The sequence below is a fragment of the Cervus elaphus genome, chromosome 15 (assembly GCF_910594005.1).
Source record: "Cervus elaphus chromosome 15, mCerEla1.1, whole genome shotgun sequence".
NCBI classification, from domain to species: Eukaryota; Metazoa; Chordata; class Mammalia; order Artiodactyla; family Cervidae; genus Cervus; species Cervus elaphus.
In genome coordinates, this window is record NC_057829.1 from 15,764,850 (window position 1) to 15,783,010 (window position 18,161).

Below are 18,161 nucleotides of genomic sequence, written 5' to 3' on the forward strand. Positions count from 1 at the left end.
ATTGGTCTGGCCCAAGAGTCCCGCACTGCCCTTGTCCTGCTCCGCGAGGAAGGGGGGAAACCTCTGCAGGCTTTATCTCCCTGCTCCCTCAAGTCAGAGACTTCCAGGCTTCCAGCCAAATTCAGCCAATGAAAAGCACAGGCAAGAGGCTGGAGGCTGGAAGGAGGGAGGGTGGGGGCATTTCTCCCTTCCTCTCCCCACCTTGGGCAGCATTCTGGTCTCAAGGCCCTCGTGGTTCCAGCTCTCTCTGAGTGACCCCTGCCCTGGGCTCTGATAACACCACCTCCACCCTTTATCCTCCAGAGGAGTGGTGTCCTGCTGCTCCAATCCCCTGGGCTGTCTGACTGTACCTCCTGGTGAGTTCTATTCTCAGCGACTCTACCAGTGGGATAACCAACTCCCCAGATTGAATTCTCTCCCTCCTACTTTACAGGGTCTATTTTCTGTGTGAACCCTAAACGGGTTCCATCTTTCTTCAACCATGCTATGGTCATCACTTTCTCACCAGTCTCCTAGCAGCCTCTGAGCTCCTTCACAAAGTCTTCTTGGGCTTTGGATGTCCTCCACCCAGGGAAGGGCACTCATTCACTACTTATACCCTGCCTCGCTCCTCAAAGGACATCTCAAGCATATAGCTGGCACTTAGTAGGTGCCCCAAAACTAAACTTACTTAAATGAATGCCAAGGATACCTAATAATTTATAAAGAAGCCAGGCACTGGAAGAGAAAACTCTTGGAAACATCTTTACAGTGTATGCATATAAGAGTAGGGGGTTCCTGGAGAAACAGAACCAGCCATGGCTCTCTTGACATAAGAGAAGCCATTTTTGGCTTAAGCCGCTCTGTGATCTAAGCCTGGCCATACACAGTACCTTACTTGAACAGGTCTCAGTAATTAAAGATCTTAAGCGAAGTGAGGGAAGCAGGAACAAAGGGAAAGCAGTCAAGAAACAACAATCCAGCGATATACAGAATCCCAGTTCCTCCTCGAGGGATATCTATTACAATCTGATACTGATCTTTGAGTTTTGCAAGAACAAAGGCCTCAACCCAGTGGAAGATGGAATGATGAAGTTGATCTTTTCTGACCCTCACAACTTGAATCAACCAAAGCTTAGACTCTTGTTAAACTTTGCCCCAATTCTATACTGAATCCTCTGCCCCAGCCCCTTCACAAGTATAAATGTTGTTGTTTAGTCGCTAAGTTGTGTCTGGTTCTTTGCGGCCCCATGGACCATGGCCCGCCAGGCTGCACTGTCCATAGGATTTTTCAGGCAAGAATACTGGAGTCAGTTGCCATTTCCTCCTTCAGGGGATCTTCCTGACCCAGGGATGGAACCTGGGTCACCTGCATTGGCAGGCAGTTAAGATTCTTTACCTTCTGAGCCACCTGGGAAGCCCTGAATATGCATGTACTCTTAGCTTAAAACTTCCCCAGTTTTGCTATTGGGGAGTCGCTGCTTCGGGGAAGATCCCAGGTGTTCTCCTTACTTGCTGCAAATAAATCCTTCTTCTGTGGATCACTGACTTGGCTTTGTCTTGTGGCTCAACACCCACTAAGATGTGAACCCGGTTTTCAGGAAATGAAGAAAAAGAAGAATGATCCTTGAGAGGAAACAGAATCTAAGGATTCACTACCTAAGAATATAGAATCTAGGGCAAGGACTTGAGATTATGAATCTAAAAGACAAGCAAATTATGCTCTAGTCTACTCTGAACTCCTGCAAGGAATTTCATAGACCCTCACAGCTGCACCTTGTCACAGAAATACAACACAGTGGTTCAGAACAAGGGCTGAGGCACTGGGCTGCCAATCCAATGACTCTGGCAAGGTAACGTCTCTCCACCTCTGCTCTCCCAATCTGTAAATTTGCACCAGCTGTGCCCTGTGGCTTTGTTTCAAGAGCTCAACGAAGGACTGCACACTAGCTGCATCAGTCATTACCCGCAGCAGAGCTCAGCAGTGTCAAACCCAAGTGCCATCAGGGCACAAAATGAATCAGCCTGGGAAGCTGACAGGAGGTTTGCCCAAGGCAGGTGAGAGCATCCATGCCTTTCCTTCCCTAAGACCTCTCTTTCCAAGGGCTTTCCAAAATCTGAAGCCAAACCACTCACCTGCAGGCCAAAGGCAGCCTGCCAGCCTGCAACCCCTGAATTCTCAACAAGCCATCTCAGCAAACCAAGGAGAAAACCAAGGACCCAAAAGGATATGTGAGTGCTGCCTGGCCCCCCAGTGAGGCCAAAGGGTCCCATTCTCCTTGAGTCACTATAGGCTCAGAAGGAAAGGAGGGACTGAACAAGAGGGTTGGTAACACGCGGCCAAATAAAGGGAGCTACTTGAGACGTACGGTCAAAGTCGGCTTCCAGGAAAAAAGAAAAAAGGAAGCTGGTAGAGGAAGGACAGAAAAAGTGAAAGCGAATTCAGAGCAGCTTGAGGAAGGAGAGGAGGCGATACCCTGAGAAGACCCAAAAAGCCACACTAGTTAGTCCAGTGGTTCAGACCCTGCACTTCCACTGCAGGGAGCATGGGTTTCATCCCTGGTCGGAGAACTAGGATCCTGCATGCCAGCGGCGCAGTCAAAAAAAAAAAAAAAAAAAATGGTCACACTAAAGGAGAGGACAGTGGGCTGGCTTCACAAGGGAGGAGAGGAGGAAAAGAAGACAGGCAAGAAGCAAACCCACCGTCACTGCATAAAGGCAGAAAAGGAAGATACTGAAAATGTCCTGAGGGCTTTCATGAGCCTCATCAGTTATCCCTCAAACTTGAGTGCTAAGAGACCATGAGCCCTTCTAAGAGAAGATACGGTGGCTTAGGGGTCAGGTAAGATGCCATGTGATCACAGAGGGAGGGAGGGGCAGAACTGAGATTTTTTTTCTAAATCTTAGGGTTTCACCAGAATTCAGAGAGACACGTGTACCCCAGTGTTCACTGCAGCACTATTTATAATAGCCAGGACATGGAAGCAACCTAGATGTCCATCAGCAGACAAATGGATAAGAAAGCTGTGGTACATATACACAATGGAGTATTACTCAGCCATTAAAAAGAATACATTTGAATCAGTTCTAATGAGGTGGATGAAACTGAAACCTATATACAGAGTGAAGTAAGCCAGAAAGAAAAACACCAATACAGTATACTAATGCATATATATGGAGATTAGAAAGATGGTAACGATAACCCTATATGAGAGACAGCAAAAGAGACACAGATGTATAGAACAGACTTTTGGACTCTGTGGGAGAGGGCGAGGGTGGGAAGATTTGGGAGAAAGACACTGAAACAGGTATATTATCATATGTGAAACAAATCACCAGTCCAGGTTTGATGCATGAGACAGGGTGCTTGGGGCTGGTGCACTGGGATGACCCAGAGGGATGGAATGGGGAGGGAGGTGGGAGGGAGGTTCAGGATGGGGAACACAGGTACACCCACAGCGGATTCATGTCAATGTATGGCAAAACCACTTATAATACTGTAAAGTAATTAGCCTCCAATTAAAATAAATAAATTTATATTAAAAAATAAAGTCAAAACCTATTTAAGATTAAAAAATAAATAAAAATTAGGGGTTTCAGGATTTCCAGGTAAAATACAAGATGCCCAGGGACTTCCCTGGCAGTCTAGCGGTTAAGACTGTATCCTTCCAATGCAGGAGGGTCAGGCTCCATCCCAGGTTGGTAAACTAACATCTCCCATGCCAGGAGGCAGGGCAAAACAAAACAAAAAATCAAGACACCCAGTTAAGTCTGCATTTCAGATATACTACAAATGATTTTTTTAGTACATATATATTCCATTTAGTACATATATGTTCCACAGTGGGAACACATATACCCTAAAAAACTACTCATCATTTACCTGAAATTTAAACATGGCTCCTCATCTTATATTTTTGCTGAATGTGGCAACCCTATCTGGTTTCCTAGTCTTCATTATACCAAGCTGTCTCCAAGAATCCCGGTGTGGAAAAATAGAAAAGAGTTAATGAATAAAAGGAATAAAGGGATGATTCACACAGACAGACTTATGGAGGATGCTAAGCTACAACACATCAACTTAAAGCCCAAGAACAGAAAAGGGGGAGCAGTGGAACCATGGGAACTTGAGAACAAGAATGCACGGGACTTAGGAGAAGCAGCGCAGCCTACTGGCTTTCACGTGTGGGCTGGCAGGCGCATTCCAGGTGCCTCTTCACATCCCCCATTGGGTTCCAAGGACCCAGAGCTGCAAGGCACGGGGCCAAGAAAGAACGATACAAATCAGGGATTCAAAGTCATCAATGCCGATCTCCTTCAACCTGAAAGAATCTGACAGGCAGGCCCCCCAAGTAGCCTGGGAAGGAGGCAGGGAGAAACCAAGAGACCCCAGGAAGCCTTGGCTAGAGCAGACAGGTGAGAAGGGATGGGCACGCCTGGCTCCCAGAAGGCTTACTCCAACTCGTTCATGACTTGCTGAAATACACGGGCTGCCTTCCTGCCCCTTCATCACAACCAAAAGCCTTCACACCAGGGCACTAAAACCCCAACAGTGCCCTGGTGAAAAGCAGTTCCTTCAACCTTCGCAAAAGCCCTAGGCTGCCATTGCTACTGCTACAGAGATAGCCAGAGGCAACAGACAGAAAAACAGTCCCACCACAGACCTCCACAGACCACTGCAGACCTGGGAGCCCAGGGCGGTCCCTCCAGCACAAGGGCACTGCAAGCCTGCAAAGTCGGGCAGCTTCAAAGAGTCCTGTTGTGCTTTCTGTGCTTCAGAGCAGCCGCTAAGCAGGAGTGGAACGCATGTCTCAGCCATCAAAGTCCACCCTCTGGAACCCACACCCCCATGGAAAAGGGTCAAAAGTCACACAACAGAGAAGCAGGCTGTCTGCCTGCTGCCCACGGCGCTAAAGGCAGAAGCCTGGGCAAAGGTGTACATTGGCTCTTTTTTCATGAAATAATGGAAAGAGCCCGACAACTGGCCTACAAGAAAAAATGGATCTTTTAGGAAGCTGGATTGCCTCTCATTACTTATGCACAGCCACACAGGCGGGTTTTATCCTGACTCACCGAACCCCAGGAAATGAGCCCAGCTCCCAGGCATCCCCAAGCACCAGAAAAACACAGGCCCTGAGAAGTCAGACTGCAGAGCTCCCCAGCCTGAGGTCTCCAGAGAGATGGGCCCCTCTCAGCAATTCAGACAATTTTGCACCATCCTATTACGTATAAACAGGGTTATCAAGAACACCTTTGATTCTGAAGCACATTTTGGAGAACAAGAGAAAGTATGTATGTACATGTGTGGGGTGGGTGTTTACAAATCATCTTTAATATCATTTTCTACAAGAATAATTCACAAATTATCAAAACACTTTGACGTGCACTGTTTCATCTGATCCTCGTAATGACTGGTATTAACCCTAGAGACTGTGGTTTTACCAGGTAAGTCCATGGAGGCTCAAAGGCTCTGAGAGCAGCATAACGAACTAGCAATGTAGCTAGAACCTCAACTAACTGGAAGCCTCATTCTGTAGGGCCTGTGCTGCCTTGCAATGTCCAGTGATCAACACTAGGGAAGGAGATGGGGCTACGCAAGGGGCAAAGCTAAACTAAAGGCAATTCCACAGGGGAATACTGTGCAGCTGCAGCAAAGGACCACTGCCACAGGTAACACGGATGCCGTCTAATGTCAGTCACTGTGGGAACTAGGATGTGAAATCAGAGAATCTGCACGCATACAAAATACATTCTGTATAAAGCTACTTACAATATAAAGTTCAAAAAGAAGCAAAAAATTAATCCTCAGTGTTAGAGGTAAGAACAAGTCACTTTGGGGGTGTGGTGAGTGGAACAGAGAGTACAAGGGAACTTTGGGGGGTGTCGGGGGTGCTGATACTAGCATGCATCCTAAGTGGGGTAGTGATTTACACTGGTGAATTTACAGGTAAATTCACTGAGCACTTTTGCATCAGTTTGTGCTTTCAAAGCTTGGGGACTTTATTGCCGTGGTCCTCAACCTTTTTGGCACCAGGGACTGATTTCGTGGAGGGCAATTTTTCCAAAGCGCCAGGGGGGTGGGAGGTGGGGGGGAGGGGTTGGTCTGGGGATGATTCAAGCGCGTTACATTTACTGTGCGCTGTATTTCTAATCTAATGCTGCTGCTGTACTGGTCCAGGGCCGAGAAGTTGGGGACCCCTGCTTTACTGTATGTTGTACTCCACTAGCGAGTTTATCCAAAGTAAACTTGGACATCCCCCAAATAAATTCCATGAACTGGACTGAGCAGTGGCTGTGCTAAGACTGTGGAAAAAGGGAAATGAGGCTTCAAATGGCAGGGTTTTATGTGCTGGTCAAGCTACCATCACAGACTGACTACCTGGCTCAAATCACTGTCCCGCCGCTCACTGCATCCTAGGCCAGGACGCTGAGGCTGTTCCACCTTGCTTCTTCATCTGGGAATCAGAGGCAGCAAAGGGGTTGCAGTGAGAATCAAGTGAGGCCCTGAAATTCATCTTTCACAGTGCCTGGCACGGTGTTTTAGAACCGTGCCAGGCACAGAGCGAGACCAAAATACTTAACTGTTATTACCATGGGATAAGACGGGTCGTCTTATAGATGACAAATAACATAGTACCTGTCTCCCAGTAGTTTAGAAGGAAAACACAAATGTCTCCTCCACTAAGCAGCCAGAGCAGATTATGAACATCCAGAAACGTTCCAACTGTTTCCCCCTCCCTGCCCATTTCTGTCATCAGCCCCCAGACGGGACCCAAGAACAGAGCCAGCCAGGCCCTGCTCACCACCACCCCCCACACTTTCCTTTCTTTCCCCACATTCACGAAATGCCTCCTCCTTCCACCACTCCCGCCTGCGCCTAGATGAACTTCATCTTTCAGGTTCTCACTTCTATAACACCTCCTGAGAGAGACAGCCCTCCGTGACTGTGGTCCCTCTCCCGGCCTGAGTCGGGGGCCCTCCGGCAGCTCTCCTCGCAGATGCTATCTGTGGCGACTGCCTGGCATACAGGAGGTGATCAATACAGCGGCTGAAAAAAATCCACTTCTCTTGTGCTCGTCAGACTATTTTTAAGTAGAGGTTATAACTTAAGTATAAAGAGACTGGTTCCAGCCTGGGATGAGGCAGGAGAGTGGAGGAGGGGGGCCCCGATGGCAGAACTATCAGCAGAGGTGGCACACTCCGCAGTAACATGAGACAGGGTGAGGGGTGCAACAGACCCAGGCCCAACACTGGAGGCCAGTCAGTCAGAAAGTCTGCACACCCCACGCACAAGGCACCCTCTTTATCGTTGTTTCTCTTCCAAAGCAGAGAGTCTGCAACCCTGGAAACACTCCCTGAGGCCTGGGCTGGCATCCTGGGAATGTGCGGCAGGAACGGGGCAGCCCTGACTACTCTAAATGAAGGAACGCCACAGTGTGGGAACACAACTAAGAGGAAAACGCCCCCAGCAGGATAAAGACACAACTGTTCATAAATTTGTTTTTGTGCTTAAACTCTGAGGTCAGAGTTCCAGTTCTAGCCATAGGTCCTCAGGCAAGTTGCAGAACGTCTCTGGGTGTAAATTTGCAAATCTGTAAGACTACACATCAGTGGTGTGGATTAATTCAGGATATAAGTAAACCCCTCCCAACAGCACCCACGCCATAGTAAGCACTGGGTAAACATAAGCAGTTGTCATAGCAACACAAAACTACTTCCAAGTAGTTCAATGCTGATAAGGAAGAATTTCAAGCATTTTTTTTTTTTTTTTTGCTTTTTCAGACTTTCTTAAAGTATGGTTTATCTGAAATGCTATCAAGGAAATTAAACATAAGATTTTTTTTTTTCTTTAAATGGCAAACATCATCTACAAGGTGCTAGGGCTAAATCCTTTCTCTTTCCCAGAAGACAAGCCTTCCCTGTGCATTAGTCCCTCCCCAGTTCTCCACATCTGGGTGCCCACTCTGAGAGCAGATTCAGACCTATGGTGTGGAGCCTAGAGCTAGGGTGCCATATATTGGCTAAATGGACAAAAAGAACCAGAATACGGATTAGCCAAGAGGCAATAAAAATTGAAGCTGGAGCAAGATATCAACAGCATTTTAGTATATGTGCTGCCGAAGCGAGCACTATCAACAGCATTTTAATTAAAGCTGTTTAGGTCCTAATTAAAGAATTTAGGTCCTAATTCACAACTTCAACACCAAGACAAGAAAAAGAAGCTAGCTGCTTTTGCACACCAGACTCCAGTTTTTCTTTAAAAATTAAAAAGAAAAAAAAAACGTTTAAAGTAACTAGAAATAGAGGTTACCAAGGGCTGGAGGTAGGCGGGAAATGAAGAGTTACTGTTTAATGTAAACAGTTTCTGCTTGGGATGTTGAAAAAGTTCGGGAAATGGGTAGTGGTGATGGCGGCACAACACTGTAAATGTAACTAATGTCACTGAATCATACACTTAAAAATGGTTCAAGGGGCAACACTTATATTGTGTCTATATTACAACCAAAAAAAATGTCATTGTATCTTCAGTACTTCAAAATAATAAGCTACATGCACTCAAGGTTTAAAATGATGTGAAACAGTTAATAATGCTGTTCAAAAGACATGGCACCTTACCAGGTAGTTACTTGGACCGAAAGAAGTCCAAACTGCTACTTTATAGCATATACACTTAAAATTGTACTCTTTGGTTAACAAAGACATTAAAATCATCCAGCCAATTTTTTTTTCTCTCAAATTTTTGTGTTTCTATAATCAGAGGTTACTAAATGAAGCAGAGACACAATATTTTGACTTTTAGCAAATGTCTTTGTTTAGATAAATTAAGGCCTACCTAGTGAAGAACCAAAAAAAAAAAAAAAAACCCAAACAAAAAAATCTCAATAGAATGAAAGTTATTATACGAGTAATTACTTAAGATAACTGAAAAAAAAAAAAAACACATTGTTTACATGCAAATAATTTCATAAGTTGAGAAGCTCTTTCTATAATTAAAACACCAAATAATTTTTCTCTCAGGACTATTTTAGCTCTTCTAATTAAAAAACCTTGACTGCCCAAGACTCTGTTCACTAGTGAAATAAACACATGAAGGGTTTAATGCAGGTACTAGATTTCTAAGAACTTCCCTTACCTCACCCTTAGTCCATGCTGTTTTCATTCTTTCACTTTCCTCTTTCCTTCTATGGAAAACTTTTTTGAATTATGACCTACGTCTGTCTGGCTGAATATCCCAGCTCTGCTTCTCAGTACCGAATGGCCTCATCTGATCCCAAGTGGCCCGAGATGCCCTGGAGGGTGTTAACCCACTCACTCGGGACACACACCTGGCACCCATGGAGGCTGGTCTGATCTGGAACAGATGCGTGCAAGATTATCCCATCCATCAACACTGCTTTTTTACAAAACCGGAGTTTGCAACTGCCCATAAACTAGTATCTCTAATCCATTTTAACCTTAAGAAGTCTTTGTTTTCACAGTTTCCATTAAAGATTTAAGAAATTTGGTCCATGCAATAATGTCTGTGTAAGGAAAGTGGGTGGGCCCCAGAGTGTAATAGGAATAGATGAAAAAACCACCTAGATAATTTGTCTATGGGCAGATGTAAATTATGAAATTAAAAACATCACTGACATTTCTTTTCAATCATCACCATATTAAAAGAAAATTAAAAACAAACAAAAAGCCTTTCAGTGCCACCTGGACACAGACAAATTGAGCAACAGTTCTCTATCGCTGCCTTACAAAATAAACTCTCAGCTAATTAAACTGTGAGTGAATATGATACATTGTTTCCTTAAAGGTATTCACCAAAAGAGATGAACTTTATTTTGGAAGGTGGAAGGTAAGCCAGCCCTCGCTGGAACCTTGGCACCAGTCAGCCTGGACCGCCTTTCTGGCTTCCACTTGCATGTTGGTTATTTCCGCACCTCACAACTCTCTGGGCTGCAAAGTGATGGAGAGGGAAGGCCAGTTCTCTCTGCTCTGAATTCCCTGCCGCAACCAGCCAGGGCCAAGCTGAACACCAGTCAAGTGCAACCCTGCTGGAGAAGCCCTTACATTCCTTCTGGGTATTTTGGAGTACCTAACACCCAGTAGGCAGTTCCCAAGTACTTGGAGGTTGAATCCTGCCTGTTGTAGGCTGTATTTATGACACACCATTCTGTCCCTTACTGAAAAGGTGAAAATTTCCCAGCGTTAAACAAGTGAGTATGAAAATGAATTTTAAGCACTAATCTGCACTCCATGCCTCGGATCTAGGGACGAATAATAAGTAAGGGAGTGAATTCATTCTAAACAACCATCAAACTGTTAACCCTTTGTTAGTTCTCCCTAAAAGAGAACACCTACACAAAGTGACATTTGCAATTTATGAGCTGGAGCACTGGGATAAAATACACAGCTGTGGACTTGACAAGCATAAAAGGTAAGAAAATCTGATAGCCTTGGGGAGGTAGGAAGAGTCTGCAAGTTAATACCTCTCCAAGATCCTGACTATTAGAAATACTTTTCAGAGCATTCGTTTCCCTGTCAGGAAAATTTCAACCACCACTGAGCAGGAACACTCTGAACCCGTGATCACCAGCCCTGACGATCATTCAATCCATCTATTAATAAAAGCAACTAACTGCCTGTGATTGAAAACAAAAAGCAACACCTACCACTAAGAGACAAAGTACAAGAGGGAACAAAGAAGGTGACCTTACTCCTTACTCAACCTGGCTGTATGAACCTAAAGTCTCAGATTAGCATTTCTAGGAGTAAATGCTGCAATGCACGATTTGAGGAAGAAAACAAGAATGCAAGTACACACTGTGTGACACTATCAACCTCCCCAAATCCACTCTGCAAACCACACGTGGAAATCCACCAGGATTCAACAAATCTCCCCATCCGGTTTGCAGATACCGCCCCAATTGGAGCTTCAGGTGCCTGCTATTTGCACTGATACCTCCTCCCCATGATGGCCCACAGGTTGTTTTCCAGAAGCAGCCATGGGGCATTTCAACATTAAATAAGGTTATGAGGAATGCCTGGAGTGACCTGTCACCATCAACAAAATGGAAGGGGCAAATCTGAACCCCTCCGACAGAGTCACTTTCTCCTCTAAGCCTTGCTCAAACAACCCTTGGAAAGTGAACCCAACGAAACTATGTCCCCGTTTAGAGGTGAAAAGGTATCGCGAATGCCTAGGTATTGCTACAAGGTTGCCTACAGTATCACCCATAACAGGAAGGCAAAGCTTTGGGACATACACTAATTGAGGTGGTCCGCCAAAGTATACAGTGTATCCATTCATCCATACAAGGATGGTGAAGATGGTGTTTGCTGTTGTTGCTGACAGTTAGGAGAGCAGCTCTAGGAGCGTAAGCATTGGAGACAGTCTTGGCTCCCTCGCCCAGGACAAAACAAAACAAAAACACCTCATCACTTAATGCCTCTGAGGTCAGCCCAACATACCCTTGAGTGTCTACTGCATGCCAGGGACCGAAGAATGGAAGTGAACAAGGCAAATTCTGCTCCCAAAGGGGAGACCTACATGCTGGGGGCCTGGAGAGGAAGCGGTCTCATGAATGGGCAACTAACCCAGCATGTGGCTGGCAAAGAGGCAGTACTAGTGCACACGGAGGTCAGAAGGAAGTACAGCCTGCTTGGATTTATAGGGTGAAGGGTAGGGAAGGACATTTAAGGGCAGGAGGTACATCTTAGAGAAGCCAGAGAAACCTACTGAGATTCAGGAGCTGGCAGTTCAGTAGAGTGAGAGCTTTGAGAATGTGAGGGGTGTGTCTCTGAAGCAAGCAGGGGCCAGATCATAGAGAGCCTGGTAAACCACAAAAAGTTCACCTGGAGTCAGAGGGCAATGGAAGTCATTAAAAGTCTGTGAGCAAGCAACAGTTCCTTCAGATTTTTGCTCCAGACCAGTGTCTCTGGTCTTGAACAAGAGTCCCCACAAACCAGATATTGGTGATTCTCTGAACTATTCCCCATCCTCAGCAAAATAAATAAAAGCACTAGAAAAGACTGTCTGGACCTCCTCTACACTTTTGTAGGGCTTTTTAAAAAATCAAATACAAAGAGTTTATATGAAACACACAGAAGAAATCTAAGAATAGCCTCTATAAGAAGACTGGATTTGTGTATGATCAGACCTAACTGTGAGATCATACTTTTCTCTAAGTTGCGTCTAAAGTTGGGTACTTTCACTAGAATCTAAGGGGGAAAAAAAATTAAAGCAAGGAAAACAAAAGTCACACACTACACCTTTTTATAAGGGCAATGTTGATCTGACAGCTTCATAATCTGCCAAAACAAAATCTTAAGAAATGGAAAATAGTGTATTGGGCATCCAGAGTAAATAATCTGAAATCCACAACATTAACTATACGGTAGCTTTTATTGGTTAATGAAATTGTTACACTGTTGATATTTATTTTTTTTTTACACTGTTGATATTTAAAACAGCCAAGTTTTCTAATCTAAATACCATACCAACACGTTTTTCTTCTATAACTTCAAAAGATCTTTGTATTCCTGTTTCCCTCAACTTCTATAATGAAAGACTAATATTATAGATAGAAAAAGACGCTTAAACTCTAGTAATTTGTCATGGGCCTTTACTTCCAAACCAAACATATGGCAAAGGTCTGAGCTGGTCCAGAAAACACACCTTGGTGAACTAGCATCCAGGAATAAGACCCTGCTTATACTTTGAGAAACTAGTCCAGAACTTAGCAGCCATTCAATTACTGCCCACAATTACATTTCATCTTCTCAGAGACCACGATCCCTGGATTCCTCTCGCTACGTTGACTCAGATAATCTCCTATTACATTTTAACCCAAAGGACAAGTCAGAAAGATCAAGCCTAACATCTAAAAGCTACTCAACAGTGTAACTGAGCAATTTTTGTTTTGTTTTGTTTATTTTCTCCACTCCAAAGAAGAAGTTATGACTGATAATCAGCAGTCTGGCTCCACTGCTGATTTACTGGGAGAAATCGGATAATCACTCAAAACATTCCATTCCACCACTAACCCAAATAAAACACACCAGGGGAAAGCTGTGGCAGTGGACACTTGTAGACAGGGATGAAAGGCCTTGTACAGTTGATTCTTCCCCACAGATGATGTTTACCTCCATCATACAGATGTGGAGAACACAGACCATGAAGCCGGTCCTTTATTAAAAGGGTAGCTTAACTAGAATAAGCACCTACATACCAAAAGAGACAGAAATGACTGCCGGTTAAGAACTTCTATTGGCCTTTGGACTTGGCTTAAAAAATGAGGGCCCAATAATGAGATATCACTACACACCTACTAGGATGGACAAAATCCAAGACAGATAACACCCAAATGCTAGCAAGGATGTGGAGCAACAGGAACTCTCATCACTGCTGGTGGGCATGCAAAATGGTACAGTCACTCCAAAAAGTTTGGCAGTTTCTTTACAAAATGAAAATACTCTCACCATACTACCAGCAATTAGCTCCTCCCTACTTACCCAAATGAGCAGAAACCTTCTGTCTACCCCCAAAATGTGCACACAGAAGTGTACTGCAGGTTCATTCACAGCTGCCAAAACTTGGAAGCCACCAAGTCCTTCATTAGGTAAATGGTATAAGTAAGTAAGCTGTGGTATAGTCAAAGAAATATCATTCAATGTTAAAAAGAAAGGAGGGACTTCCCTGGTGGTCCAATGGTTCAGAGTCCCCTTCCAATGCACAGGACGTGGGTTCAATCCTTGGTCAGGGAACTAAGATCCCACATGCTGCAGGGCAACTAAGCCTGTACCTCAACTAGAGAAGCCTATGTGTTGCAACAAAGACTCAGTGCAGCCAAGAAAGAAAAAAGAAATGAGCTACCAAGCCAGGAAGAAACAGGGAGGAAACTTAGATGCATCTTACAAAGTGAAAGATGCCCATCTGAAAAGGCTACAGATTGAATGATTCCAACTATATGACTTTCCGGAAAAGGCAAAACTATGCTTTTGGCCACCTGATGTGAAGAAGTGACTCACTGGAAAAGACCCTGATGCTGGGAAAGATTGAAGGCAGGAGGAGAAGGGGACGACAGAGGACGAGGTGGTTGGATGGCATCACAGACTCCACGGACATGAGTTTGAGCAAGCTCCAGGAGTTGGTGATGGACAGGGAAGCCTGGCATGCTGCAGTTCATGGGGTTGCAGAGAGTCGGACACGACTGAGCAACTCAACTGATGGAAGACAGAAAAAAGATTGATGGTGGCCAGGGGTTAGTGAGGGATGAAAAGGCTGAGCACGGGGGATTTTTATGGCACTGGACCTGCTCTGTACACTATCATGGTGCTACAATTCATTGTACACTTGCCCAAACTGATAGAATGTACCACACCGAGAGTGAACCCTATAGACTTTGCGTGATTATGTTGTTTCAATGTTGGTTCATAGGTTGTAACAAACGCACCATTCAGGTGGCGGATGTTGATAATGGAGGAGGGGAGGAAGGGCAGGGAGTATTTTCCTGGTACCTTCTGCTTAAGTTTGCTGCTAAACTAAAACTACCCCCTCACCCCCCCCCCCAAAAAAGCAACCCCTCTCTCTTCCCAGGGTGTAGATGATCAGCAAGGAAAAGACATCTACAATCACCTTCTGTGCTCAAAAATATTAAAGTTAATATCATAATTAGAGTTACTAGTAAGAGCCATGAAGACAAATATAGGATTCTGGCACCATCTTCTCTTCAAATAAAATTAGTGAGAAATCTACCAAGGCCTTCACTTAATATTTAAGTCTTTTCACAAACTTCCTGGATTGCTAGCAGCAAGTTTCACGCAGCTTAACCTTGACATAGACACACAGTGTTGTTCAATGGAATCCTTACATCCACAGACTTACTTCATGTAGTCACACACATTTTTCCTCCCAAATTACAAACCCTAAAGGTCATACCCACTCACCACAATCTGTGTCCTAAGTCAGTCAACTCCAACAAAACGCTCAAAGGAATCTCTCCTCTGCATTTGCCTGAGTAACACCTGCCAAGTATTAGGGAACTCAATACACCACAAGCACTTTTTATTTATCCCCCTGAATATATTCATCAGAGATTAAAGAATGGAGAGTCTTCTGGTACCTATAGGCTGTCATCCAAAGCAATTTTAAAATTTGACTCCGTGAGGCCGCAGAACTTTTCACCAAGTGTATTTGGTGAGATGTCAGTTTTAGTTGAGGGAAGTTCCAGTGAAGCCACCACCTCACACAGCTCTTCACGCCAAGTGTTCAGTGGCCTGTGATCTTACACACCAGGAATGAATGTGTCTGTGTACAATTTACAGACCTACTTTTAATATGGTCAAGTGTCAAACAGCTAACCCTTTCATAGTCTCTCCACCCGGCCATCCTCCTTCCCAAACAAAAACAGCCTGAATTGCTCACAGTATGCAAGAAGTCAGAGATTCCATTTTATGCAAGTTTCACTACTTTCAGTGGTTCACATTCTCCAAGAGACCAGACTCACCCTCTCATTTACTAACTCCAATCTTAAATAAACTGCCTCCACCAACTTCCCCCTCTTCTCAAACCTCCACTCACCAAAGACATCTCTCTCAGCCAAGAAGGCTCCAGAAGAGGCTTGGAAGTGGCTGCCTCTGCAAATTCCTCCCCATCCTACCAAAAGGGCACTTCAAGAACTTGACAGTCTGAATATTGCTTCAATGCCATTCACCAGAGCTGGATCGGAGCATGCGGGGTGTCTTTCAGCAATCAATTTCTATTTAGGCTGCCTATCACAATGAAACTTTGGTGAAAACCTGCTTTCTAAGCAAATTCAGAATGCCATCCAGTCCCCAAGTGCGAGCCAGCACGGGGCGGGGGTGGGCGGGTGGGCAGCGTGGATACACACAGTCCGTCCTCCACTGACGACTTTCTGGTACAGGGGCATCCTAAACTTGCCGCATTTCCTTTGCAGAGTTGTGATCTTCCATCCATCCCCGAATTCACGATTTCTTCTCCATCTGAAGGTTCAACCTAATCAGCTATTGTGGAGTTAACTATGGCAATTCATCCCCTGGGTTTCTGGACATTTTCCTCTCTCCTCCGGGCTGGGAAACTGTTTTGATCTAACAGGGTTGCCTGTGTGGGGATTCTGCATGTTAATGATGTGGCTAGCCGGCAGGGATAGTAGGTGAGAGCACACACTGTACTTTTCCCAGTTATGTTTCGCCTCATCACAGCTAATCGTGGCCTTTCTAAAGGCCTGCTACACGAGAAGCGAGACCTACACACCTAATCTTATCCTCTTTGCGGGAGCCTCCGGGGACCAGGTGGAAACAGAACAGACAGCCCGTTCTCCCGTCAAGTATCTAGAAGCCGAACCAAAATATCCCCTAGACAGACACTCCACCGCCAAGGAAGCAAACACACGCCAAAACAACAACAACAACAACTCCCTTTTGCTCGGCGAGGGAGTCAGCCGATCTCCTTCACCCTGGTTTCAGCCGGTCCGGACTTCATACCCTTCGCTCTGTCCAAGCCGGTATAAGATGCTGCGTTCTCCCAGCAGTACACGGCCGCCACCACCCCCCACCCAGGGAAACGACTTCCAACGGAGGTGGGAGCATCAGCTCCGGTACCCGCCCTTCCCTCTCGATCCTGGCCAGAAAAACTGCACTTCCCGGATTCCCGGCCACTCTCTCCCGCCCCCTCCCCGGGCGATCCAGCTAGCGCTGTCCTAATGCCAACCAAGTGCCCAGCCCAGCTGCACACCCCCCGCACTCTCGGCCAGGTCCCCGGAACAGGCCCCGGCTTCCTGCCTCTCCCTCAGCCTAGGACTCCCCGATCTGGACGCACCCCTCAAGCAAACTAGGACTGAAAAAAGTCCCCCCCCCCCCCAGCCACGCCGCCAGCTTCCAGCTCCTCCCGGAGGAGCCTCCTCCCTAAGGGGCGACAAGGGAACGTGGTATATATGTGGGGGGGTGGGGGGGTGGGGGGGTGGGGGGGTGGGGGGGTGGGGTCCCAGCAGCCTCTTCCCGCACCCCGCGAGGGGCCTGGACCCCGGGGAGGGCAGACCAGCGCGGTCCCGAAGGGACACCTCCCACTCCCTCCACCCTCCGGGGCCGGGTCTTGGCAGCGAGTGTGCTCGCTGCTGGTCCTCGGAAGCCTAGAATAGCCCGGGGGCTGCCCCGGGTCGGGAGGCAGCATCTCCCAGGGGCGGGCGGAGGTCAGCACCGCGGCGCACCCCGGGGGGGCACTCACGATGGTCACGCTGGCTTTGCGCAGGTCGCGGTTCTCCTCCTGCAGCGCCTTGCACTTGAGTTTGTAGGTCTCCAGCTCGATCTTGAGCACCTTGTTCTCCTGCTGCAGCGAGGCCAGGCGGTTGGTGAGCTCCTCCAGGCGGAACGGGGAGATGACAATGCCCCCCGACTTCCCACCGCCGCCACCTCCCCCGCCGCCACCGCCGCCGCCGCCGCCCGAGGTCGACGAGCAAGACGACTGCATGGCGGCCGAGCCACCGCTGTTGCCCCCCGCCCCGTCCGTGTCGCTCTCGCTGGCGCTGTCCGCCATGGCCGCGGCGGGCTGGGGAGACGCGCAGGAGGAGGAGCAGGGAGGCGGCGGCGGCGAAGGCTGGGCTGCGAATGAGTGGGCGCCGGGGCGAGCACAGGGGAGCGCCGAGCTGGGCGCCTGGCACCAGGGCGCAGACTCGGAGCGGCGGCGAGAGAAAGAGAGGGAGCTTCCCGCTGCCAAGGGACCTCCTCTGCCAGAGAACAGAGACCCCGCCCGGGCTCGGGCAGTACTGCACTGGGGCTCGCTCCAGCCGGGCTTGGCGCGCTCGCTAGGCCGCTCGGCTAAGCCGGCGGAAAGCTCCGAGACTCACCCGCCGCCGCCCTCCTGGCGCCCGCCGGCTGGCTGGGGAGGCGCTGGCCGGGCCGGGGCGGGAAAGCCAGGCCAGCCTCCGCACCAGCCGCTCGCCAGCCGCACGTGTTCTGAGGGAGGGCCTCCCAGCCCCCTGACCTAAGCCCGCGGCCGCCCAGCCTCTTCCGGGCTCGCGCCCGCTCCTGGGAAAAAGAAACCTAATGCCCCACTCGCCTCGCAGGTGCTGGGTACACGTGGAAAGGTCAGCCCGGCGCGGGCATCCAGCCCCCGCCGACTCCGTGGCCCCATCTTCCGCTGACCGTGTGTGCTCCTGTCTCCCTCTGTCTGTTTC

General features: G+C 47.4%; 1 protein-coding gene across 1 annotated transcript in view; it reads right to left on the reverse strand.

Moving 5' to 3' along the window:
* The window catches only part of CCDC6 (coiled-coil domain containing 6), a 109,524-nt gene extending 91,591 nt beyond the window's left edge, over positions 1–17,933 (reverse strand). The window contains exon 1 of the mRNA XM_043925017.1: positions 17,213–17,933. Coding sequence (XP_043780952.1) covers positions 17,213–17,521 — 309 coding nt within the window. The 5' untranslated portion in view covers positions 17,522–17,933. The remainder of the gene's footprint in view (positions 1–17,212) is intronic.
* Between the last annotated feature and the right edge of the window lie 228 nt (positions 17,934–18,161).